Genomic DNA, 24,055 nt, shown 5'->3' on the forward strand with positions numbered 1-24,055 from the left:
TGAGAGGTGTGCCTCTTCCATGGGGAAGAGGCAGAGAGAGAATCCCAAGCAGCCTCCATGCTGTCAGTGCACAGCCTGACATGGGACTAGGTCTCATGAACCATGAGATCATGACCTGAGCTGAAATCCAGAGTCAGAAGCTTAACCTGCTGAGTCATCAGGCGCCCCCACTCTTACCACTTTTTTCAACATAGTACTGGAAGGCCTAGTCATAGTAATCAGACAACAAAAAGAAGTAAAAGGCATCTAAATCAGTAAGGAAGCAGTGAAACTTTCACTATTTGCAGATGACATAATATTATATATTTAAAACCCAAAAGATTCTACCAAAAAACTACTAGAAGTGATAAATGAATTCACTAAGTTCACAGGATACAAAATCAATATACAGAAATCCATTAAACAGCAGAACAAGGGGCGCCTGGGTGGCTCAGTCTTAGTTAAGAGTCTGACTTTGGCTCAAGTCATGAACTCATGGTTTGTGGGTTCAAGCCCTGCATCAGGCTCTCTGCTGTCAGCACAGAGCCTGCTTCAGATCCTCTGTCTTCTCCTCTCTCTATTCCTCCCCCACTCAAAAATAAATTAACATTAAAAAAAACACACAGAAAGAAAAGTTAAAACAATCCTGGGGAGGGAGTACCTGGGTGGCTCAGTCAGCTAAGCGTCTGACTCTTGATTTTGGCTGAGGTCATGATCTCACAGTTCATGGGTTTGGGCCCCTGCCTCAGGCTCCATGTTGACAGTGCAGAACCTCCTTAGGATTCTCTCTCTCTCTGCCCTCTCCTGCTCACATGCTCACTCTCTCAAAATAAATAAATAATAGAAAATAATCCCATTTACAATTGTACCAAAAAGAATAAAATACTTAGGAATAAACTTAACCAAGGAGGTGACAGATCTATACTCGGAAAACTTTAAAATAAATGAAAGATTAAAGAAATTGAAATTGATGAAATTGAAAAAAGAAAGAAATTTAAGACAACACAAATGTAAAGATATTCCATGCTCATGGGTTGGAAGAACAAATACTGTTAAAATGTCCATACTTCCCAAAGCAGTCTATAGATTTAATGAAATCTCTGTCAAAATACCAACAGCATTTTTCACAGAACTAGAGCAGTAACCCTAAAATTCATATGGAACCACAAAAGACCCCCATTAGCCATCTTGAGAAAGAAGAACAAAGCTGGAGGTATAACAATTCCAGATTTCAAGGTATACTAAAAAGCTATAGTAATCAATATAGTGTGGTACTGGCACAAAAACAGATTGGTGGAACAGAATAGAGTGCTCAGGCATAAACCCACGATTATATGGTCAATTAGTCTTTCACAAAGGAGGCAAGGATATGCAATGGGAAGAAGTCTCTTCAACAAATGGTGTTTGGAAAACTGAACAGCTACATACAAAAGAATGAAACTGGATCACTGTCTTATACCATATATAAAAATTTAAAAGTCAGTTAAGAATCTTAATGTGAGATCTGAAACCATAAAAATTCTAAAAGAAAACACAGACAGTAATTACTCTGATCAGCCATAGCAACACTTTTCTAGATATGTCTGTTGAGGCAGGGGGAACAAAAACAAAAATAAACTATTGGGATTACTTCAAAATAAAAAGCTTTGCACAGCAAAAGAAACATTCAGCAAAACTAAAAGACAGCTTATTGAATGGGAGAAGATATTTGCAAATGACATATCTGATAAAGGGGTAGAATCCAAAATATATATTAAAAAAAAAGCTATATAAATCAACAAAAACCCCTAATCAATTAAAAAGTGGGCAGAAGACATGAACATTTTTTTCAAGGAAGACCCGCAGATGGCCAACAAACATAAAGAGAGGCTCCATATCGCTCGTCATCAGGGAAATGCAAGTCAAAACCACAATGAGAATTACCTCACACCTGTCAGAATGGCTAAAATCAAAAACACAAGAAACAATAAGTATTGGTGACGATGTAGAGAAAAAGGAACCCTGGTGCACAATTGGTGGAAATGCAAACTGGTGCAGCCACTCTGGGAAACAGTGTGCAGGTTCCTCAAAAAATTATAAATAGAACTACCCTATGATCCAGAGATTGTACAACCAGTATTTACCCAAAGAATACCAAAACACTAATTCAAAGGGATACATACATCCCTATGTTTGTAGCAGCATTATTTACAATAGCCAAGATATTACCATATTATCTAGTAATTGCACTATTGATATTTACCCAAAGACTATGAGAACACGAATTTAAAAAGATATAGGTACCCCTATGTTTACTGCAGCATTATTAATAATACTTAAATTATAGAAACAGCCCACGTGTCCATTTATAGATGAGTGGATAAAGAAGTAGTATGTGTGTGTGTATATATATATATACACACACACACACATACATATACACACACACAATGGAATATTACCTAGTCATAAGAAAGAATGAAATATTGCCATTTACAACAACATGAATGGATCTAGAGAGTATAATGCTAAATGAAATTAGAGGAAGACAAATACTGTATGATTTCACTGATGTGAAATTTAAGAAAGAAAGCAAAGAAAGGAAGAAGACAAACCAAGAAATAGGCTCTTAACTATAGAGAACAAACTGATGGTTACCAGAGGGGCAGTTGGGTGGGGTTGTATATGAAATAGGTGAAGGGGATTAAGAGTACACTTAACATGATAAGCACTGAGTAATGTATAGAATTGTTTAATCAGTATATTGTATACCTGAAAACAATATAATGTTGTATGTTAACTATACTGGAATTAAAAATTTTAAAATGGAACTTAAAAATATGCTTAGTTGAATATTGTCATCTTATAAATCTGATTTGTTTATTTTAAGTAGTTGCAAGCAAGCATTTAATTGTGCCTTTTAATGTGTATAACTGTTGGTCATTATCTCTATTTTTGGCATAAAGGATATAAATCTATTATCTATAATTTTTTTTCAGAAACAGTAGAGAAGTTGTTGTAAATATTGTCTTTTTGTATATAGAGAGCATTAAGTTTGATCAGAGTAACAACCATCACCTGTACGTGTCCCAGTTAGTATTTTTTTGGTGATGGGAGCAAGAGACAGGAAGAAGAGAGCAACAAAGATAATTCTGACTTACTCATTTGGAACTTTGCAAAAAGCATGGTCTCATGGTTCGGTTTTCTTGTCTCTAGCTCTGCCTTTTTCAGACTCTGTGCTTCTCTAAGATAGGAATCCAGAGGAGGATTGATCATTTCTTGGAGCACTAAAAACCATGGCTCAGGTAAATTGGTGTTTTTTCATGCTCTGTTTAAGTAGTCACTTTTTTTACAGAGTATGTGCACATTTGCATTCCTTATTTCTGAAATGTCCTTCCTAACTGACCCCACTCAGCAAGGTGCTCCCCAGCATTCCAGTCTTATAAGTGATGAGGATCTTTCCTAAGTTTGTCTTTCTAATCAACCTATATTCACATAATTACTCAAAAATACTTGGAGCATCTTTGACTAGAAGCACTGATTTAACAAAAGCAGATTCCCTGATTTTATAAGATAGAGAAGGTTGTTAATTGTACCACACATGAGAAAACTTTGAACTTCTCCTTATACCTAAGTTTCCTGGTTAGACAAGATCATTAGTTTTGACTGGCCTCAGAGCTCATGCTTTGTGAGCTTTTAAGATCCATTAGAACATGATTAGAGCCTGAAAGAGATCAGGGATCTTCCCTGGTAATCCATAATTGACATAAAGCAATAATATGGATAACTTTGAGAGTCAAAGTTATGTGTTAATCTTGTACATGTAAGTTTAGATGATCTTTTCTACCTTTCTGTTGCTTAGAACAAGGAAAAAATGTACATTTTATAAGTGATAAATAGTACAAGAAAGATCATCATTCACACACAAAAGTTGTTGAGAATTGTAGACTCCCAAAAGTAAGAAATGCTTATGAGATTATTATGTAAGCTAAATGTGTAAATAATGCACACTTAGTAAGTCAGACATTCATTATATGGAGCTATTTTGCAGCCTATTAAAATATGTACTAAATTATTGGTAAGAAGGAAAATGTTTATGAGATAATATCCTGATACAATGATGGATTGAAGTTTCAGTAAATTCCTTAATTTTACACAAAATTTATAAGAAGCCGGGGCGCCTGGGTGGCTTGGTCGGTTAAGCATCCGACTTCGGCTCAGGTCATGATCTCACGGTCCATGGGTTCGAGCCCCGCGTCGGGCTCTGTGCTGACAGCTCAGAGCCTGGAGCCTGTTTCAGATTCTGTGTCTCCCTCTCTCTGTGACCTCCCCCGTTCATGCTCTGTCTCTGTCTCAAAAAGAAATAAACGTTAAAAAAAAAATTTAAAAAAAAAATTTATAAGAAGCAGATTTTATGAGATTTTACAAAAAAACTTCCCCAGTTATTTTTCTTATTTCTTAAAGAATAAGGAAGAGAAACTTGAATTTATTGAGAACGTATGATACACAAGATACAAGTGTAATTAAAGAAGAGTGGATGATAGAGTATTGTACAGGTTGCCTTTGTGTGCTATTTCTTTTAGTTGCGACTTTACATCTTTAATTTCTAGACTTATCTGCATAATGAGATGTTCTATATGCAGGAATTACCTATAGCAACAGGAATATGTTGGTACTTCAGAAGAATTGATTTCTTTAGTGTCTCATTTATGTCAGTGGCTTTCTGCTGTTTTTTACCTCCTTTGTGGAGAGTACCCTGTCATTTCCCCTCTGTTGAAAAAAATATTTTCTTTATTTCCACAACTGGTATTATATTTGTTGTTTCAGAGATCAGTGATGTTCAGGGATGTTGCCATTGACTTCTCTCAGGAAGAGTGGGAATGCCTGGACTCTGCTCAAAGGGATTTGTATAGAGATGTGATGTTGGAGAACTATAGTAACTTGGTGTCACTAGTAGGTAAGGAAATGTACCCCTAGTATTTTCAGGATCTACCTTTGGAATGGCTGCTTTCTTCGATTGTTTTTAAGTAACTGAATTGCCTCTTATTATTCTCAAAGGAATGAGAATATTTCAATTACTGGAAATAGTAATATTTCATAGGGCATATTTGCTTTCTCCATTTTCCAGTGTAATTATCGCTCTTCTTTCTCTCATTTGATAAGCAAGGGGCTAGATTTGAATTCTGGGACACTTACAATATTGTCAGGAAAAACAGGCTATGCATTGTTACAATTTAGATATGCTAAAGGAGTTAAAAATATTTTGAAAATTAGATCCAGGAATATATTGTTTTTCGGACAATAGAAAAGCTTATATTATTTACATAGTAATAGGGTAGATTAGGTCAGGTAAACAATCCATTACAACAAATACTTTCGCTCCTATTTTTGTTTTGTAGTTGAATATTACATTTTAAGAACTTTGTATTGTTCTTTGAATGAATGTGCTAGAACCACCTTATATTGGAAAATAGCTCAGGAAGAACATGTGATTGTCTAAGAAAGTTTGTTGGACTTTTTCCTATAACAAAATAAGAGACATCCTATATCAGTTAAAACTTTTAACAAGTGATTTTCCAACCTAAATGATCACTTTATTCTTTAGACTCTTGAAGTCCCTGTCTTTTACCCATTCACTCCTCTTTTCTCTGAAGGCTTTATGAAGTTACTGGTTGGTACACTGCCTTTGAGACCCAAGTCATGTGGAAAAAAGACTTCTGACTTGAGAAGAAAAGCAAGGGCTTTTCAGCACAATCTCTCTAAGGAATCCCACCTAATCCCTACTCTTCTCCCTTTTGGTCTCTTATGATAGTCCTTCCCACTCTCAAAGGAGGAGCTCTTCCTTTTCTCCAGTGGTATGTAAACTTGGGAGTCAATTCCTTTCTAGATTTTTTTTTGTATTTAGATTTATATTATTGTCTCCCTTTAAAATGTATTCATTCATTCAAAATATATTTATTAAGAGCCTATTCTTTACCAAGGACTATAGTAGGTATTGGAGAAATGATGATCTAGATAAAGTTTGTGTTCTGCTACATTCTCTGGGAGAAATAAAAATATATGTGTTTGTGTGTATATATTTACATATATACATTTATTTAATAAATATAATAGTTTGCAGGCAACAAGAAGGAATTTGAAAGTAAAGGAGAGGAGGCAAATTAACTGGGGAGTATGGATGGGCTATTTTAGATAGGTAGATTTTTAAAAAACATCTCTAAGGAGGTAATACTTGAACAAAGACTTGACTGAAGTAAGGGCAGGAGTCAGGCCAGTCTGTGCAGGAACAGTATTGCAGACAGATGGAGTAGTAAACGTAGAGAGTTTAGGGTGGGTGTTAACTTAGTAGGAGGAACAGAAAAGCATAATTAAAGAAGAGTGAATGATAGAGTAATTAAGAAATAAATATAATTTGGCAACTCCAGAAAAGGAGTTCAAATTTTATGCTTTGAGGTGGTGCCCTCTGACTTCTGGTGAAAGAAAATGCACATCCTCTCTGAAGGAAAGTAAGAGGGTTTTAGAATTCTCACAAATTAAGATCAACAAAAGATGAGCTCACAAAGATCATCCAACCCACAAGGAAACAGGTCATAGGTGAGTGATAGATAATCTAAAGAAACAACAGATTACATGGCAAATGATTTCACATATTGGTATTTTTAGATATAAATATAAAATGTTGGTGAAATGTTTAAAGAAATAAGCTAAATCACAAAAATAACAAGCAATAAGAGATTTTCATAGAGGGTCAGATTTGAAAGAGAACTAAGAACATTTCTAAAGGTTCTGTTTAGATATTTTTAAAAATAATCATCAATAGATTGATAAGTTTGAATGAAAATTGTTTTCTTTATAAAAAGACATAAAGAAAATAAAAGACCTTGAATTGGGTGAATATATTTGCAATTCATATTGACAACAATGAAATTAATACCTAGAATATAAAAAGCTTTTATAGATTAAGGAAAAGGAAATATTTTGTTTTTAAAAAGTGGGTAAAAGACATTCATAGGCAGTTCAAGAAAAAGGAAATAACAAATCAAGGAGGTAAAAGACCTATACTCTGAAAACTATGAAACATTGATGAAAGAAATTCAAGATAATACAGTTGGAAAGATATACACTGCTCGTGGATTGGAAGAATTAGTAATTGTTAAAATGTCCATACTACCCAAAGCAAACCACAGATTCAGTGCAATACCTAACAAGATGCCAATAGTATTTTTCATAAAACTAAAGCTAAAATAATTAATCTACAACAAAGGAGGCAACAAGAGCCAGTTGGGGGAAAGAGAGTCTTTTGAATAAATGTTTTTCTTTGTTCTGGAAAAACTGGAGAGCTACATGCAAAGGAATGAAACTACACTACTTTCTTACACCATACACAAAAATAATCTCAAAATGGGTTTAAAACCTAAATTTGAGACCTGAAATCATTAAACTAAAAGAATACATAGGCACTAATCTTTTAATAAGCTCTTGGGACTACATGAAAATAAAAAGCTTTTGTACACCAAAGGAAACCCATGAATAAAATGAAAAGACAACGTACTGAATGGGAGAAGATATTTACAAATGATATGTCTGATAAGGGGTTAATATCACTATTTTGTTTAAAAAAAAAAAAGGGAGGGGCGCCTGGGTGGCGCAGTCGGTTAAGCGTCCGACTTCAGCCAGGTCACGATCTCGCGGTCCGTGAGTTCGAGCCCCGCGTCAGGCTCTGGGCTGATGGCTCAGAACCTGGAGCCTGTTTCCGATTCTGTGTCTCCCTCTCTCTCTCTGCCCCTCCCCCGTTCATGCTCTGTCTCTCTCTGTCCCAAAAATAAATAAACGTTGAAAAAAAAAAAAAAGGGAAAGGAAATACAAATAGCCAACAGACATGAAGTACTATTGACTGAATAAATAAATAAAATTTTACAAGGGATTACTATTTAGCAATACAACAGCCAAAACGTGGAAACGACTCAGATGTCTAGCAGCTGATGAATGGATGAATAAAATTTGTTATATCTTTAAATGGAGTATTATTTAGCAATAAAAAGGAGTTCTGGTACATACTACAACATGGATGAGCCTTGAAAACATGCTAAGCGAAAGAAGCCAGATGCAAACACTGTATATTACATTATTTCATTTATATGAAATGTCTACAATAGACAACTATAGGGACAGAAAGTAGATTAGTGGTTGCCAAGTGCTGGGGGTGGGAGATGAAGGTGAATTGGAGAATGGAAATAGAGAAATTGGAAATGACTGCTAATAGACACAGGTTTCTTTTTGAGGTGATAAGAATACAATCTCTAGATTGTGGTCATTGTTGCACAATTCTGTGAATACTAAAAATCATTGAATTGGAAAAAAAATCATTGAATTATATACTTTAAATGAATAAACTGTAGGTATGTGAATTATATTTGAACACTTTGGGAAAAAATATGGAAATAATTTCTAAATTTGTATGCATAGCTGGAGTTCGTTTAAAAATTCCAGATCCCTGGCCACACCTCAGACCAATTAAATCACAATCTCTTAGCATGGGATACAAATATTATGTTTTGAAGCTACTTAGGTTGTTCAAATGTTCAGACATGTTTGGTAACCACTACAATATATTACCTAAGAATAAATTTATTTATTATTTTATTTTAGATATATTTTTAGACAGAGAATACATGTGAGTGGGAGAGAGGGGAAGAAGGAGGGAGGGAGAAACAGAGAAAGAGAATCTTAAGCAGGTTCCACTCTCAGCATGGAGCCCGAGGCAGGGCTCAATCTCATGACCCTGGAATCATGTCCTGAGCCGAAATCAAAGAGTTGGCTGCTCAACCAACTGAGCCACCCAGGCGCCCCAAAATTTATTTTTGTTTTAAATTTTTGTTTATTTTGGGGCACCTGGGTGGCTCAGTCAGGTTAAGCGTTGTGTCTGACTTTGGCTCAGGTCATGACCTTGTGGTTTGTGGGTTTGAGCCCTGTGTTGGGCTCTGTGCTGACAGTTCTGAGCCTGGAGTGTGCTTCTGATTCTGTCTCCCTCTTTCTCTGCCCCTCCCCCGCTCACGCTGTGTGTGTGTGTGTGTGTGTGTGTGTGTGTGTGTGTGTGTGTGTGTGTCTCAAAAATAAGTGTTTTTATTAATGTTTGTTTATTTTTGAGAGAGAGCAGGGAAAGGGCAGAGAGAGAGAGGGAGACAGAATCCCAAGCAGGCTCTGCACTCTCAGTGCAGAACCTGATGGGGGGCTTGAACTCAGGAACCATGAGATCATGACCTGAGCCAAAATCAACAGTTGGTCAATTAACCAACTGAGCCACCCAGACGCCCCTATTTTTTTATTTGAGGGTTCACTCCATTTAGTTGCTATTGCCAGTATGCTTGGATTTATTTCTTCCCTATTTTATGTTTTTTGTCTACTCTTAATCTTCTGTGCTTCCTTCTTTTATTTCTTTCCTAATAATCAGGATGGATACATCTCTTTTTTTTTTTTATTTATGTTTATTTATTTTTAAGAGAGAGAGCACACACATGAGCCGACGTAGGCTAGAGAGAGATGGGGAGAGAGTATCTGAAGTGGGCTCTGCACTGACAGCAGAGAGCTTGATGTGGGGCTTGAACTCACGAACCGTGAGATCATGACCTGAGCTGAAGTTAGACGCTTAACTGACTGAGCCACCCAGGCATCCCTGTTTTGTTTTGTTTTTTTTAAACTCCATTTTCCCCCTTGTTTAATTTGGAAGATGTATACTATTTTTTATCCTTAGTGGTTATCTTTAATTTTTTGTCACATGTACTTTATTTCTTTTAATGCAAATATAGCTTTGTAGTTTTTTATTAATTGTAATGATGTTTGAAAAATATACACATTTAATGAAAATTAAATATTTTATTAATTATTAAATGTTTTAATATTAAGGCACTCATTCAATCCACATACAGTGTTTTTACACTGCTTTGCAGAAGTCTTTTCTTTTTTTAAAGTTTTTATTTAAATTCCAACTACCATACAGTACAACACTAGTTTCAGCTGTAGAATTTAGTGATTTATCACCTACGTACAACACTGTGCTCATCACAAGTGCCCTCCTTAATACCCATCACCTATTTAACACATTACTTCACCTACCTCCCCTCCAGCAACTATCAGTACTGTATAATTAAAGAGTCTGTTTCTTGGTTTGCCTCTCTTTTTCTTTTTTTCTCCCTATGTTCTTTTATTTTGTCTCTCAAATGCCACATATTTGGGGTGCCTGAGTGGCTGTCGGTTAAGTGTCCAACTTGGGCTCAGGTCCTGATCTCGCAGTTTGTGAGTTCAAGCCCCGCCTCGGGTTCTGTGCTGACAGCTGAGCCTAGAGCCTGGTTCAGGTTCTGTGTCTCCCTCTCTCTCTACCCCTCCCCTGCTGGCACTCACTCTGTCTGTCTCTCTCAAAAATAAATCAACATTTAAAAAAAATTTTTTTAATGCACATATGAATGAAATCATATAGCAGTTGTCTTTCTCTGACTGACTTCGCTTAGCATAATACATTCTAGTTCCATCCATGTTGTTGCAAATGGCAAGATTTCATTTTTTATGGCTGAGTAATAGTGCATTGTATATATATATATACCTTCTTGATCCATTCATCAGTCAATGGACATTTGGGTTGTTTCTGTAATTTGGCTGTTGTTGCTATTTGGCTATGCTGCTATAAGCATTGGGGTACATGTATCCCTTTGAATCAGTACTTTTGTATCGTATGGGTAAATATCTAATAGTACGATTGCTGGCTCATAGGATAGTTCTACTTTTAACGTTTTGAGGAACCTCCATATTGGTTTCCAGAGTGGCTGTACCAGTTTGCATTCCCACCAACAATGTAAGAGGATTCCCCTTTCTCTGCATCCTGACCAACATCTGTTGTTGGGAAAACTGGACAGCAACATGCAAAAGAATGAAACTGGACCACTCTCTTACACAATACACAAAAATAAGTTCAATGGGTTGAAGACCTAATTGTGAGACAGGAAACTATCAAAATCCTAGAGGAGAACACAGGCAGTAACGTCTTTGACATTGGTCGTAGCAACTTCTCACTAGATAGGTCTCCTGAGGCTAGGAAAACGAGCAAAAATAAACTATTGGTACTACATAACAATAAAAATCCTCACAGTGAAGGAAACAACAAACTGAAAAGGCAACATACAGAACGGGAGAAGATATTTGTAAATCACATATCTGATAAGGGGCTAGTATACAAAAGAACTTACCAAACTCAACACCCAAAAAACAAAGAATCCAGTTAAGAAATGGGCAGAAGACATGAATAGACATATTTCCAAAGAAGACATAGAGATGACTAACAGTTATGAAAAGGTGCTCAACATCAATGAAATACAAATCAAAACTGCAGTGAGGTATCACTTCACACCGAACTGACTACAATTAACACAAGCAGCAGCAAAAGTCCTGAGTAAACTATATGCCCCACCCTCACATCTGGGATTTCAAGGCAACCAGCTGAGAAACAGAAAGGATTGGGTCTACCTTGAAATAAGTTGGAAGCTGTTGTGACAGTGAGTTGAGCTTCTATAGAGAGATGAAACACTGACCTCTCTGTGTCAAATGTATATTTCACTGTCAAAAATCAGGAGCATACCAGCAGTATATGACTATACTCTTTTTCTGTACCTTTACCAACACTACATACCTGTGATTGCTGGTGAGTTTAAATATTTTGGGAGTATTTCTGCCTGTTTTGGTCGTTTAATCATTATCATTATTGTTTCTGTCACTTAAATACTTAACAATGGTTAAAGTTAATGTTTCCTTTTTCCCCAGAACAATATAAAAGATATATGAAGGATCTGAAAGTGCCTTTAACTATGGTTCATCTTTCCCATCTATTATGTTACTGTCTGATGTTTTAATTGTTTTCTTTTAAACCCTCCAAATGGGCATTATTTTTGTTTTATAATGACAGTGTTTGCTTGTAGATTTATTCATATGATTATCCTTTTATTTGCACTCTATTCCTCTTCATTATACCTTCCATTGAGATGATTTTATTTGTCATGAAATACATTAAGCAAGGCTTATTGTTAGTAAATGTTCTGTTTTTATTTTTGTTCTTTTAGTAAAGTAACCTTGCTTCACTTTCATTTCTGCCTGATGATTTCACTTGGTATAGAATTCTATACTGACAATTATTTTTTTCTCAGCACTCTGAAGATATTATTCCACTGTCTTCTGGCTTCTGTTGTTGCTCTTGAGAAGTCTGCCTTCTGTCTCATTATTATTCCTTTTGTAAGTAATTGGTATTTTCTCTCTGGCTGCCTTTAAGATTTTTTTCTTAAGATTTTAATATAATTGATTATATCGTTTTATTTCTAGAACTTTGATATTCTCTTCCTCTCCTAGATCTTAGGATTCATATTTTAATTTTCATATATTTCAATTCAATATGAATTCAATATGAATTCAATATGAATTCATATTTTAATTTTCATATATTTCAAGCATTTATAAATGCTCTATATATAAAAAATTCAGTTTGTAGAGAACAGGCCTAATTCTGCAACTTCTTACATTCATGTGGGCTCTTGTGTAATGAAGTATGATTTTTTTTCTCCTTTTCATTGAGAGTCTAGGACAAGACTGCAGTGTTTCTTGTCATTTCCTTTGAGATCACATGGACTTTTTTTTCCTTTATCTGAACTGTGGGCCTTGGATAATTCTGATTTTGTGAAGAGGTTCAGTATTAATCCCTGAAATTTTGTGGGCCTATGGCCTTGTGTCTTGGGTTATATCAGACCATTAAGATAGATACAAACTGTTTGGCAATTGAAATCAACAAATATCCTGAGGGTAGTTGTGACTTTAGAGCATGTTTACCTCTAGTTTGTGGTTCTCACTTCATTGTACCTCCTTTGGATCTTCTTTACTTTTTTAAAAAAAAGTATGGCATGCTTTTAAAAGAATATAGGTCATATTTTATACAGGATTTCAAGAAATCTGATGCATCATTCACATATTTACAATTGTGAATCCTTTTGTCTTTGAACCTTCTATATCTACATTTGATGTCCTTAGGTAAATTTCATACTTTTTTCTTAAATGGTCTTTTGCATTTCTTCTAAAGCAATTTTCTCAGTACTTTATAAATGTTGATATTATGTATAGGACTGTTTTATTGTATGATATTTTCTGAATGTCTAATACATATATATAGACACACACACACATAATACACATCTATATATGGTTAGCAAAATGTTGGTATCTGTAAGTTGATAATAATCTTATAGAAACATCTAATAATTGTCCAGGGGATGATAGTGGATTTCTAGGTAGATACTTTTGCATTTTATATATAATGTATTATTTATTTCTTTTCTATTTGTGCCAGTTTTTTAAAACTGTAATCAGTAGGAGCTGAGTATTTGAATATTTCACAATTTGAAAAACAATTCTTGTCTTTTTCCAAACTTTATTGGAAGTATTTCTAATGTTTACTGAATATGTTTCTTTAGATTTCTGATACTCTTAATTAGGTTAAAGAAGAGCCATTCTGGCTTTAGAGAATTTTTTTACATTTTTAAAAAATGTTTATCTTTGAGAGAGAGATAAAGAGCACAAGCATGGGAGGGGCAGAGTGAGAGGGAGACACAGAATCTGAAACACGTTCCAGGCTCTGAGCTGTCAGCACAGAACCCAATGCAGGGCTCAAACTCACAAACCATGAGATCATGACCTGAGCCAAAGTTGGACGCTTAACCAACTGAGCCACCCAGGCGTCCCTAGAGAATTTTTAATACAAGGTCTCAAGTAGATTTTCTGATGTTGAATCACTCCTCCATTTGTGAGATAAATTGTATTTAATCATGATGTTTCAGTCCTTAATACAGCTATATTCTACATTGCTAATGTTTATTTAAAAATTTGACCTATGTTGGTTCATAGGATTGACTTCGTTTTCCTGAGCTCTCATTGTCCAGGTTTGTTATCTTAGTTAACTGTGTAAAATGACTTGGGTGGATTTCCATGTTTTTGTATGTTCAACAACAATTACATAGGAATTGAATTGTGTATTCTTCCATGGTTTGGATAACCTTGCCAGTCATACCATCAATCATCAGTGTCTGTGGCCTTTTAGGAGCATAGACATTAAACTGAAATTTAAAATTCTTATGTAGTTATTGATGTATTCTCAGATTTTCTTTATTCATGGATCACTTTTATTATTTTCATCCATTTCAACTAGTTTTTCTAATTTACTGTTCAGTTATGTATAGGTTTTTCTCATAAGCACTTGTCTTAGATTTATGTTCTTCTATTCTTTATCCTTTCCAATGTTTTGGATTTGTGCCCAATCTGATTTTTTTTCCCCAGCGTGTCATATTTTTGTACCATTTATTTGCTTTGGAAAAAATGAATGGACTTCTGGCCATTTCTATTCCTTCGAAATTCTGGTTTACTCACTTTCTCATTTAGCTAGCTAATTCTTTTGTTTGTTTTGTTTTTTCCTCCCTCTTCTTGGGTTGACATCTTAATTCTCTTGTTTTTAATTATTTCTTGTTTTCTAATAAGTAATTTAAAGCTGTGAGTTTTCTGAGGATTCATTAGTTGAGTCTTGGGATTTCACATCAAGTTCCTCTTGGTATTTTGCTCTAAATTTTAAGTTTAATTTTTATTTTCCTTTTATGTCAAACATTATATAGAAGTATCTTAATTACTTAATTCTAGGATTCTATATTTGTTTTCTATGTTTTTGCAATTTCTAGTTTTATTATTAGTTTTATCTATCTATATAGTTAATACCTATCTTATTAATTATGTTCCAGTCTTCTGAGTCTGTACTTTCTTCTTAGTCTGTTTATATAACTGTCCTAAAACAGAAAAGGAAAAAACTATTTCCTTTTACTCACACAGTACTTCTGACACCAGATGTGTGGATTTTCCCATACGAGGCAGTTCTCCAGTTCCTGGTAGACACCAGTAGGGTGTCTTACAATTTAACTTAATTCTGATACTAACTGCCCAGAGTTAGCACAGACCCCACTGTTTAAGGGCTCAATCCCACAGCCTACTACCCCAGAGGCCAATTGTAACTCCCAAGTTGTCCCCGTACTTATGACTGACTGGCTATAAATCAGAGGTTCCCACAGTACCCTTCTCAGGTTTAATAATTTGCTAGAAGAGCTCAGAGAACTTAGAGCAACATTTACATTTACCAGTTTATTATAAAACATACAACTCAGGGACAGCCCAATGGAAGAGATGCACAGGGAAAGTGTTTTTGTGCTGGTCTCAGCCTATCAGCAACCACCAGTGCTGGGGCTGGACCAGCTTTTATGGTTCTTACTATGATTGCAAGGATGCCCTTTAGTAATAACCATTGGGAGACTTTGAAAAAGTAAAGATTTATGACTTAGAGGACCTAGAAATGATACAACATACCCTGGGCCCTACAGTGATGGCATGGGTATAGAGAGTGCACAGACCTAGGGTTTTGCCTCTTGAGGTTGAGAATGAGGGCCTAGGGTTTCTGGGCTCTGTATTGTTGAATTTAAAATGAAAGCGGGAACTTAAGAGGGCAGCAAGAAAAAATTTAGTAAGTGGTCCAAATGATTAGTTACTGAAATCAACAAAGGAATCTCAGATGGGGGAGGCAGCCTGGCTCCTTTATTTAGTGTGGCTTGTAATATAGTCATCTTTGATGGATGCCTCTTTGAAGTGGATGCCTCAGCAATCAAAGCTTAAGTCAGGCACATGCCTTACAAACAAAAACAAAAACCTATCAGGACTTATACTCTAGCAAGGTATGGAGAAGGGGTATGGAGCTTCCATGCTGTCTCTCAGCATACCCTCCCAGCACTGTGTTCACTAATCCAGAAACTCTCTGAACCCCTTCAGTCAGGGTTTTTGCTGGAGGCTTCATTAGGTGGGCATGATTGATAAAATCATTGGACAGGAGTAATTTATTCGATGTCCAGCATCTTTGCCCTCTCCAGAGGTGGGGCTAAAAGTTCCAACCCGCTGAGGGGCACTTGGGTGACTCAGTTGGTTAAATGTTCAACTTCAGCTCAGGTCATGATCTCACCGTTCCCGAGTTTGGGCCCCGCGTCAGGCACTGTGCTGACAGCCCTGAGCCTGGAGCCTGCTTCAGATTCTGTGTCTCCCTCTCTGCCCCTCCCCTGCTCGTGCTCGTGCTCGTGCTCTCTTTCTCTCTCACTCTGTCTCTCTCTCAAAAATAAATAAACATTTAAGAAAAAGTTCCAACCCACTGATCACATGGTTGATTCCCCTGGCAACCAGCCCACCCTCTTTAGGGGCTTTCCAAAAGTCACTTCCTTAGCATAAATTTAGGTGTGGTTGAAAGGTACTTGTTTCCAAGAGTTTTAGGAGTTCTGTACGAGAAATCAGGAACAAAAACTAAATATATATTTCTTATTGTATCACAATATCATAGGTTCTCTACTATGACTTTGGATTTATTAGTTCCTTTTTTTATGTCTATCAATTTTTGTTTATTTACTTCAGAGCTAAGTTTTCAGTTGCATAGTCATGACTTGTAATTTCTCTTATCTGACTCTAAGATGATTGCCCTGAGCTGAATTCATAAATTCACTGAGGTAATGGGAGTAATCAGAGGAGAACTCATACAAGCTTCTGCTGCTTCATCAGTCTGGCTCCCAGCTTTATACTCACTGGGCCTCTTTTCCTATTATGATAAACTTTATGTGCCTTTATCTAAGGCTAGTATCTCCACTTTTGTACTAAACTCGTTTAGTACTCGTTAGTACTCGTTTTTTACTCCACTTGTTTTTCTGTTTAGTAACATTCTTGGAGCAATGTTCTGTTAGTCTTGTGCAACATCAATTTGTCAGTGTCTGGTACAGTCATTTGCATCTGTACACCTGTAATTTCTCCCATCTTAAATTGATAAACAAATCTGATAAACAAGCAAATAGGGATAAGGCCCTATTTCTCTGCTACTTTTTACAACAAAACTCAAAAGAGTTTTCCATGCTTCATATCTCCAGGTCATCTTTTAAATCTGCTTCAATCAAAACTTATTCCCATTATGGGGTGCCTGGGTGACTCAGTTAAGCATCCAACTTCAGCTCAGGTCATAATCTCATAGCTCATGAGTTCGAGCCCCATGTCAGGTTCTGTGCTGACAGCTCAGAGCCTGGATCCTGCTTCGAATTCTCTATCTCCCGCTCTCTGCCCCTCCCCCACTCACACTCTGTCTCTCCCCTAGAATAAATAAACATTAAAAACAACAAAAAAAAGAACTTATCCCCATTATTCCATCAAAACTATCTTGTGAAGATCAGAAGTAACCTCCATATTGTTAAAGCCTTTGTTAAATTAGAAGTCACCTCTCTCAACATTTGACAGAATTGATTATTTCTCCTCAAAACACTTTCTTCGCTTGACTTCTGGGATTCCACATTCTCCTAATTTTTTTTTCTTCCTTTTTAGTCTCCCTTTGCTGGTTCCTTCTCATCTACCTGACCTCTAACTGTTCAAGTGTCCCAGGTCTCAATCCTCAAACTTCCTTTTTCTTTTCTTCCCTTCCTTTCCTGTACCTTTTGTATCCAAAACTATCTCTGGGTGATCTTATCAAATCCCATAGCTTTAAAAGTCATCTACTTATTGATAATTCTCAAATTCACATATCTCATCTAAATATCTCCTCAGAACCCCATACTTTTACATATACCTGCCTACTCAACATCTTTATAATATCTAATAGTTCAAAACCAAACTCTCGATATTCTCTCTCAAACCTGCTCCTACTACAATGAGAAGTTCTCAGTAAATGGCACTGGTATTGTTCTGGATGCCCAGGCAAAATACTTGGAGTTCTCTTAGACTTCTCTCATGTTACATGCCCAGTTCATCATCAAATCCTCTTCATCACACCTTCAAAATATATCCAGAATCCATCTTATTTTCTCCACCCCTTCCTCCAGAATCATCTGGTCCAAGCCATGTAGATTATTGCCTTAGCCTCCTAGCTTCTATCCACCCAGCTTCTGTACTTTCCCATTGATTCTCTGATGTTTTAAAACAACCAGAATGATTGATTTTTAAACAAAAGTCAGATACTATCATGCTGCTTCTCACAACCCTCCAATGGCTCCTCATCCTCAGAATAAAAGTCAGAATTTTTTACACGGCTAAGACTTAAGATTTCCTTGTCATTTTCTTTGAAGCCAGGGAATATTTTTTCTCTCCCTCTGAACTGCAGGCTTTGGATGGTTACAGTTTTGTGAAGAGGTTTATTTCTAATTCCTGACATACTGTAAGTCCAGGGCCTTATCTCAGATATTTTTTTTAGACCGTTAAGTTTCATATGTAGGCAGTTGAAGATAGCAGATGTCCCAAGGGTAGCTGTGGCTTCAAAGTATGTTTACCTTTCTAGTTTCTGGTTTTTCATTGTGGACTCTGTGGAACCTCTTTACTTTCTTTTAAGCTTGGCATACTTTTAGAAGGTTGTTTCTCATGTTTTATTCAACATTTACTCCACTGTCACAGTTACAATGTACAACAGTGCCATTACACCCTCATGCTGTCCCTTTGTTGTCAACTCTTTCCCCATTTCTAACCTTTGACAACCTGTGACCTATTTTCTATCCCCACAATTTTGCCAATTTAGGGTTCCCAACCCTAAATATAACTTTATAGTGGGCCCTGTTCTCCAGTTATTGCCCAAGCCTTATGAAATGGTCCAAAACACTGCTTAGTTTCTCCACATCTCAGTTGTCTTGACCTGTAGGACCTCTGCAAGTGGAAAAGTGGCTTGAAATGATAAGCTTATTTCTGTGAATTTGTATGTTTTTTAACTTTTAGCCAACCAACTCTTTATTCCAGTTGTAATTCTCCAATGCCTTCTTCAGTCAGATGCCTGTAATGTTTTGTGTGATTGCTCTCATCAGGAAGGTTGATTTAAATTACCTAGTCTTCTGTTAGTAGAAATGTATATTTAAGATTTATGAACTAGTACTTAAATTGAAACCTGAAGAATGAGAAAAAGTATGCAATATCTCATGCAGACAGGTTCAGAGATGTCTGACAAGCCCTGTTAGTTGTAAGTTGAAATTGGTTCTATGAGTTTTTCAGAGCTAAAAGTAATTAGTATGTTTGGCAAATAATCAGTAAAGCCAAGAAGGCTCATGGAGAAATCATAAATAAATTGGGACCAGACCATGGAGTGCTTTATCAAGTCATGGGAAGGATTTGGATTTTATTCCGTGTTTAATTAGGAAGGTATTTAAAAGTTTAGGCAGAGATAACAAATCATGATCTGAATCAGAGTCAGGTTTTAGGAAGTATTAAACCTAAAGATCTCCATGCTTTTTTTCTGATGAACTAGATTCGGTTTCAGTTAGTCTGGTGCAGTATCTGGGCATCTTTAATTTTACCAAGGTCCCCAGGTGGTTTTGAGCCCTACCAATTTGAGAACCACTAGCTTAAAAAAGTTTTCTCTTCCCTTACTTTCCCACTAGATTTTTATTATTCTCTGATCTCTAGTGTTCCTTTTACATGTTAGTATGTAAGGTCATTCTACACTAATATTTTTTGAAACCCTAGGCAGCAACATATTACTGCAGCATGAAATCAGTTTAGTGGGTTTTGGCTGTGAGTGTGTATGTGTAGTGTCTGTATGTGTGACAGAGAAGAGACTAGAATAACATAGAAAAAATGAAACAGTGTAGATACTGTTTAATGAAATTATATGTGTCAGGTTATGATGTGAAATGTAAGTAGGTATTACTATAAGTCATGGTTAAATAATATCTGAAAAACACTGATGTAGACCAGTTATTTCTCATGGGTATTGGTTCCCTATACCAAATCTTCCTCACCTTATAGCTCCTGTCCCAGTAAACTCATTGTAAATTAAAAATGTCATAAGTTGAAAATGCCTATAATACACTTATCAAACATCATAGCTTAGTCTATCCTGTCTTAAACATGTTCATAACACTTATGTTAGTCTACAGTTCAAAATTATCTAACATAAAGCCTATTTTACAATAAAGTGTCAAATACGTCATGTAATTTGTTGAATACTGAAACCAAGAAACAGAATGGTTGTATGGGTACAAAATGGTTTTCCATATATCAGTTTACCCTCATAATCACGTGGCTTACCGGGAACTGTAGCTTGCCGCTACAGAATCACAGGAGTACTATATTACTGCATATTGCTAGCCCAAGAAATTATCAAAATTCAAAATTTGAAGTATAATTTCTACTGAATGTATATTGCTTTTGTACTATCATAAGATCCAAAAATTTTAAGTGGAATGAATCATCATTAGTCGGTTATCATCTGTATATCTTTTCCATATATAGTCTTTTCTACTATGGAAACTCTCCTTCTGAAATGACAACAGAAATTGTTGATATTCTCTTATCTTTCAGACTTACCTTCAAGGAGTGCAAATAAAGACTTATCTCCAAAAAAGGATACTTATGAAACAGAATTATCCCAATGGGAAATGAGTGCCAGGCTTGAAAACTGTGATCTTGAGGAATCGAGTTCCAGAGATTATTTGGAAGTCAGAGGCACATTGGAAAAGCAACAAGAAAATCAGGAGGAATATTTCAGGCAAGGGATGATCATATATGAAAAAATGTCCATATTCAATCAGCATACTTACTTATCTCAACATCCTAGGTGTCATTCTACTGAGAAACCCTATAAATGTAAGGAATGTGGGAAGGCCTTTAGACGAGCCTCACACCTAACTCAACATCATAGTATTCATACTGGTGAAAAACCCTATGAATGCAAGCAGTGTGGGAAGGCCTTTAGTCGTGATTCACAGCTTATTCTTCATCAGAGACTTCATACTGGTGAGAAGCCCTATGCCTGCAAGGAATGCGGGAAGGCCTTTACTCAGAGCTCACAACTTATTTTACATCATAGAATTCATACTGGTGAAAAACCGTATAAATGTGAAGAATGTGGGAAAGCCTTTATTCGTAGCTCACAACTCACCCGACATCAAAAAGTCCACACTGGTGAGAAACCTTATGAATGTAAAGAATGTGGGAAGGCCTTTACTCAGAACTCACAACTTACTCTGCACCAGAGACTTCATACTGGTGAGAAACTTTATGAATGTAAAGAATGTAGAAAGGTCTTTACTCAGCTCTCACAACTTATTCTGCATAAGAGAATTCACACTGGTGAAAAACCCTACGAATGTAAGGAATGTGGGAAAGCTTTTATTTGTGGCTCACAGCTTTCTCAACATCAGAAAATTCATAATGGGGAAAAGCCATATGAATGTAAGGAATGTGGAAAGGCCTTTATTCGTGGCTCGTTACTTATGCAACATCAGAGGATACATACTGGTGAAAAACCCTATAAATGTGAAGAATGTGGAAAAGCCTTTATCCGTGGCTCACAACTTACTCAACACCAGAGAATTCATACCAATGAGAAGCCCTATGAATGTAAAGAATGTGGAAAGACCTTTAGTCATGGCTCACAACTTACTCAACATCAGAGGATTCATACTGGTGAGAAACCCTATCAGTGTAAGGAATGTGGAAAGGCTTTTAATCGTGGCTCACTCCTTACCCGACATCAGAGGATTCATACTGGTGAAAAACCCTATGAATGTAAAGAATGTGGAAAGACTTTTAGTCGCGGCTCAGAACTTACTCAACATGAAAGGATTCATACTGGTGAGAAACCATACGAATGTAAGGAATGTGGGAAGTCTTTTATTCGTGGCTCACAGCTTACTCAACATCAGAGAATTCATACTGGTGAGAAACCGTATGAATGTAAAGAATGTAGAATGGCATTCACTCAGAGTTCACATCTTTCTCAACATCAGAGACTTCATACTGGTGAGAAACCCTATGTATGTAATGAATGTGGGAAGGCCTTTGCCCGTGGTTTACTACTTATACAGCATCAGAGAATTCATACAGGTGAGAAACCATATCAGTGTAAGGAATGTGGGAAGGCCTTTATTCGTGGTTCACAACTTACTCAACATCAGCGAATTCACACTGGAGAAAAGCCCTATGAATGCAAGGAATGTGGGAAGGCCTTTAGTCATGGCTCTCAACTTACTCTACATCAGAGAATTCATACTGGAGAGAAGCCCTATGAATGCAAAGAATGCAGAAAAGCATTTACTCAGAGCTCACATCTTTCTCGACATCAAAGAATCCATACTGGTGAGAAACCATATCAATGTAAGGAATGTGGGAAGGCCTTTACTCGTGGTTCACAGCTAACGCAACATCAGAGAATTCATATCAGTGAGAAAACTTTTGAATATAAAGAATGTGGGATAGACTTCAGTCATAGCTCACAAGTTTATATATGAATTATCTGATTCTTTGTGATTAAAATAGAGAGCCTTCTCTGGTCATTAATCCATTATCATCAAAGAATTCCTAAAATGTGAATATGGGAGCATATTTTCCTCTTCAAGTTCAGCATCAGTGAATTCTAATGGGAGAAAGATACTGTTAATGGAATCTATGTAGAAAAACCTATAGTTACTGGAAACCTATTAAACTTCAGCAAATTATAATAGAGTTCTGTTAATATAGTAAAATATAGGAAGGCCTTTAGCTGTAGAATATCTTTTTCAACATTATCTTGACTCTTCCAGCTACTTTTCTTTGTGATATTTATCATAATTAACCTCTGCTTTTGTTTAATCATTTGTAAGATAAGCCTAAGAATAATACCTTCCTTGTAAGATTCTTGGAAGTATTATGTGAAACATTTCATGTAAAGCTCTTAGTGCCTTGAACATATTATGTCACAAGTATTAGCTATCATTATTACTAGTATGATTTTAGAGAACTTGCATGAGAAGAGGACAACTAATGAATATGGAGATATTTTTCATTAACCCTTGACCCCGACTGTTTGGGGAGCACTGTATGCTGTAATGAATATGAGAAAGCTTTCATTCACATTTCATCCTATATGCTAGAAGAGGAAATTCATAGTTAAAAAAGTCATAGATTTAATCAGTGGATTGTTGAAGAGGGATGAGGTGAATTGTAACAAAGTCCAAAAACTCATATTTTCTATAATTTTTGACCACAATTTAAGAATATTACTTAGAAGTGAAAAAAGTAGATAGTCAAAATTTTCTACTATGTAATTTCTAAAAACTTGAATGTACAGCTTTTGAATTAAACTAAAAGTAAACTGACAGTATTTTGCAGTGAAACATGATGACAGTCTGTCAGAGACTATTTCCCTACCCAGTATCCATTTCCCCCTCTTTAGAATTCTTGGCTGAAAAATTATCTCAGTCTCTCTTGCAGGTCAACAAGATAAAAGTGGTATTTGTTTGTACATATAGGACATTTAAGAATACCTTTTTCCTCTCTGCATTTCTGTTTTCCTGCCTACAATGTGGACATTTAATTTACATCTCTGATGATTTTTGGGGGAATTTGAGAATGCTATCTAAGGATAATTGAGCAGAAATACAGAATGAGTCTACACCTATACTGATTTTATGGAATAGCTGTACCAATTCTGGTCTGCCTGCCTCCTGTATTTCTTTATATAAAATTAAAATAAACTTATTTGTTCATGCTGTTGTCATTCTGTTACTGGCACTAAAATGTATTAAGGGCATAAAATTTTTTTATCTGGCAGTGGAGTCCTATGGGTAAAAGAAATCTCAAGTATGGCATTGATTTGGTGCCATCATGAATGAGAACCCAGTTAAGGCTAGAAATCTAAAGATTTTTGCTTTTATAGACAGGACATTTGGTCAGACTCCTCCAGTCTGTCTTAAAAGGCAGATCTTTTACCAGTTAAGGGTATAATATTCGTAGAAATGGTATGAGTGATTCAGAATGTATTGGGTGTTTCTTGCTCCTTTTGGTAATGTCCTGCAAAAGATGAATTTGGTGTAGAGTTAGCTGCAGAGGCTACTAGCATAGATTGAAAGTGATATTGTTTTGTTAAAGGATGCTATCTCTGCCTACAGGCATTCAATCCTGGTTACTGTAAGTTCATATATTGCTGTATTCCAGCCACTGTCTTAGGGGTTTGTGATAATAGTAATGAGCAATTCTAGCAGGAAGAGGTAGAATGATAAAAAATGTA

General features: G+C 36.0%; 1 protein-coding gene across 6 annotated transcripts in view; it reads left to right on the forward strand.

The window, feature by feature from the left end:
* Window positions 1–23,537, forward strand: part of LOC147573574 (uncharacterized) — a 39,021-nt gene extending 15,484 nt beyond the window's left edge. For 2 of the 6 annotated variants that reach the window (XM_086690951.1, XM_086690949.1), the window contains one exon: window positions 20,368–23,537. In XM_086690951.1, coding sequence (XP_086547077.1) covers window positions 20,445–22,298 — 1,854 coding nt within the window. In that variant the 5' untranslated portion in view covers window positions 20,368–20,444 and the 3' untranslated portion in view covers window positions 22,299–23,537. Of the gene's footprint in view, window positions 1–3,174; window positions 3,264–4,785; window positions 4,916–5,681; window positions 5,814–10,590; window positions 12,232–20,367 lie in introns of those variants that run through there. The other 4 variants (XM_086690947.1, XM_086690946.1, XM_086690950.1 and 1 more) reach the window with 4 other exon arrangements.
* Window positions 23,538–24,055: the final 518 nt, after the last annotated feature.

Source organism: Puma concolor, chromosome E2 (assembly GCF_028749965.1).
Source record: "Puma concolor isolate L17-30 chromosome E2, mPumCon1.1.hap2, whole genome shotgun sequence".
NCBI lineage: Eukaryota > Metazoa > Chordata > Mammalia > Carnivora > Felidae > Puma > Puma concolor.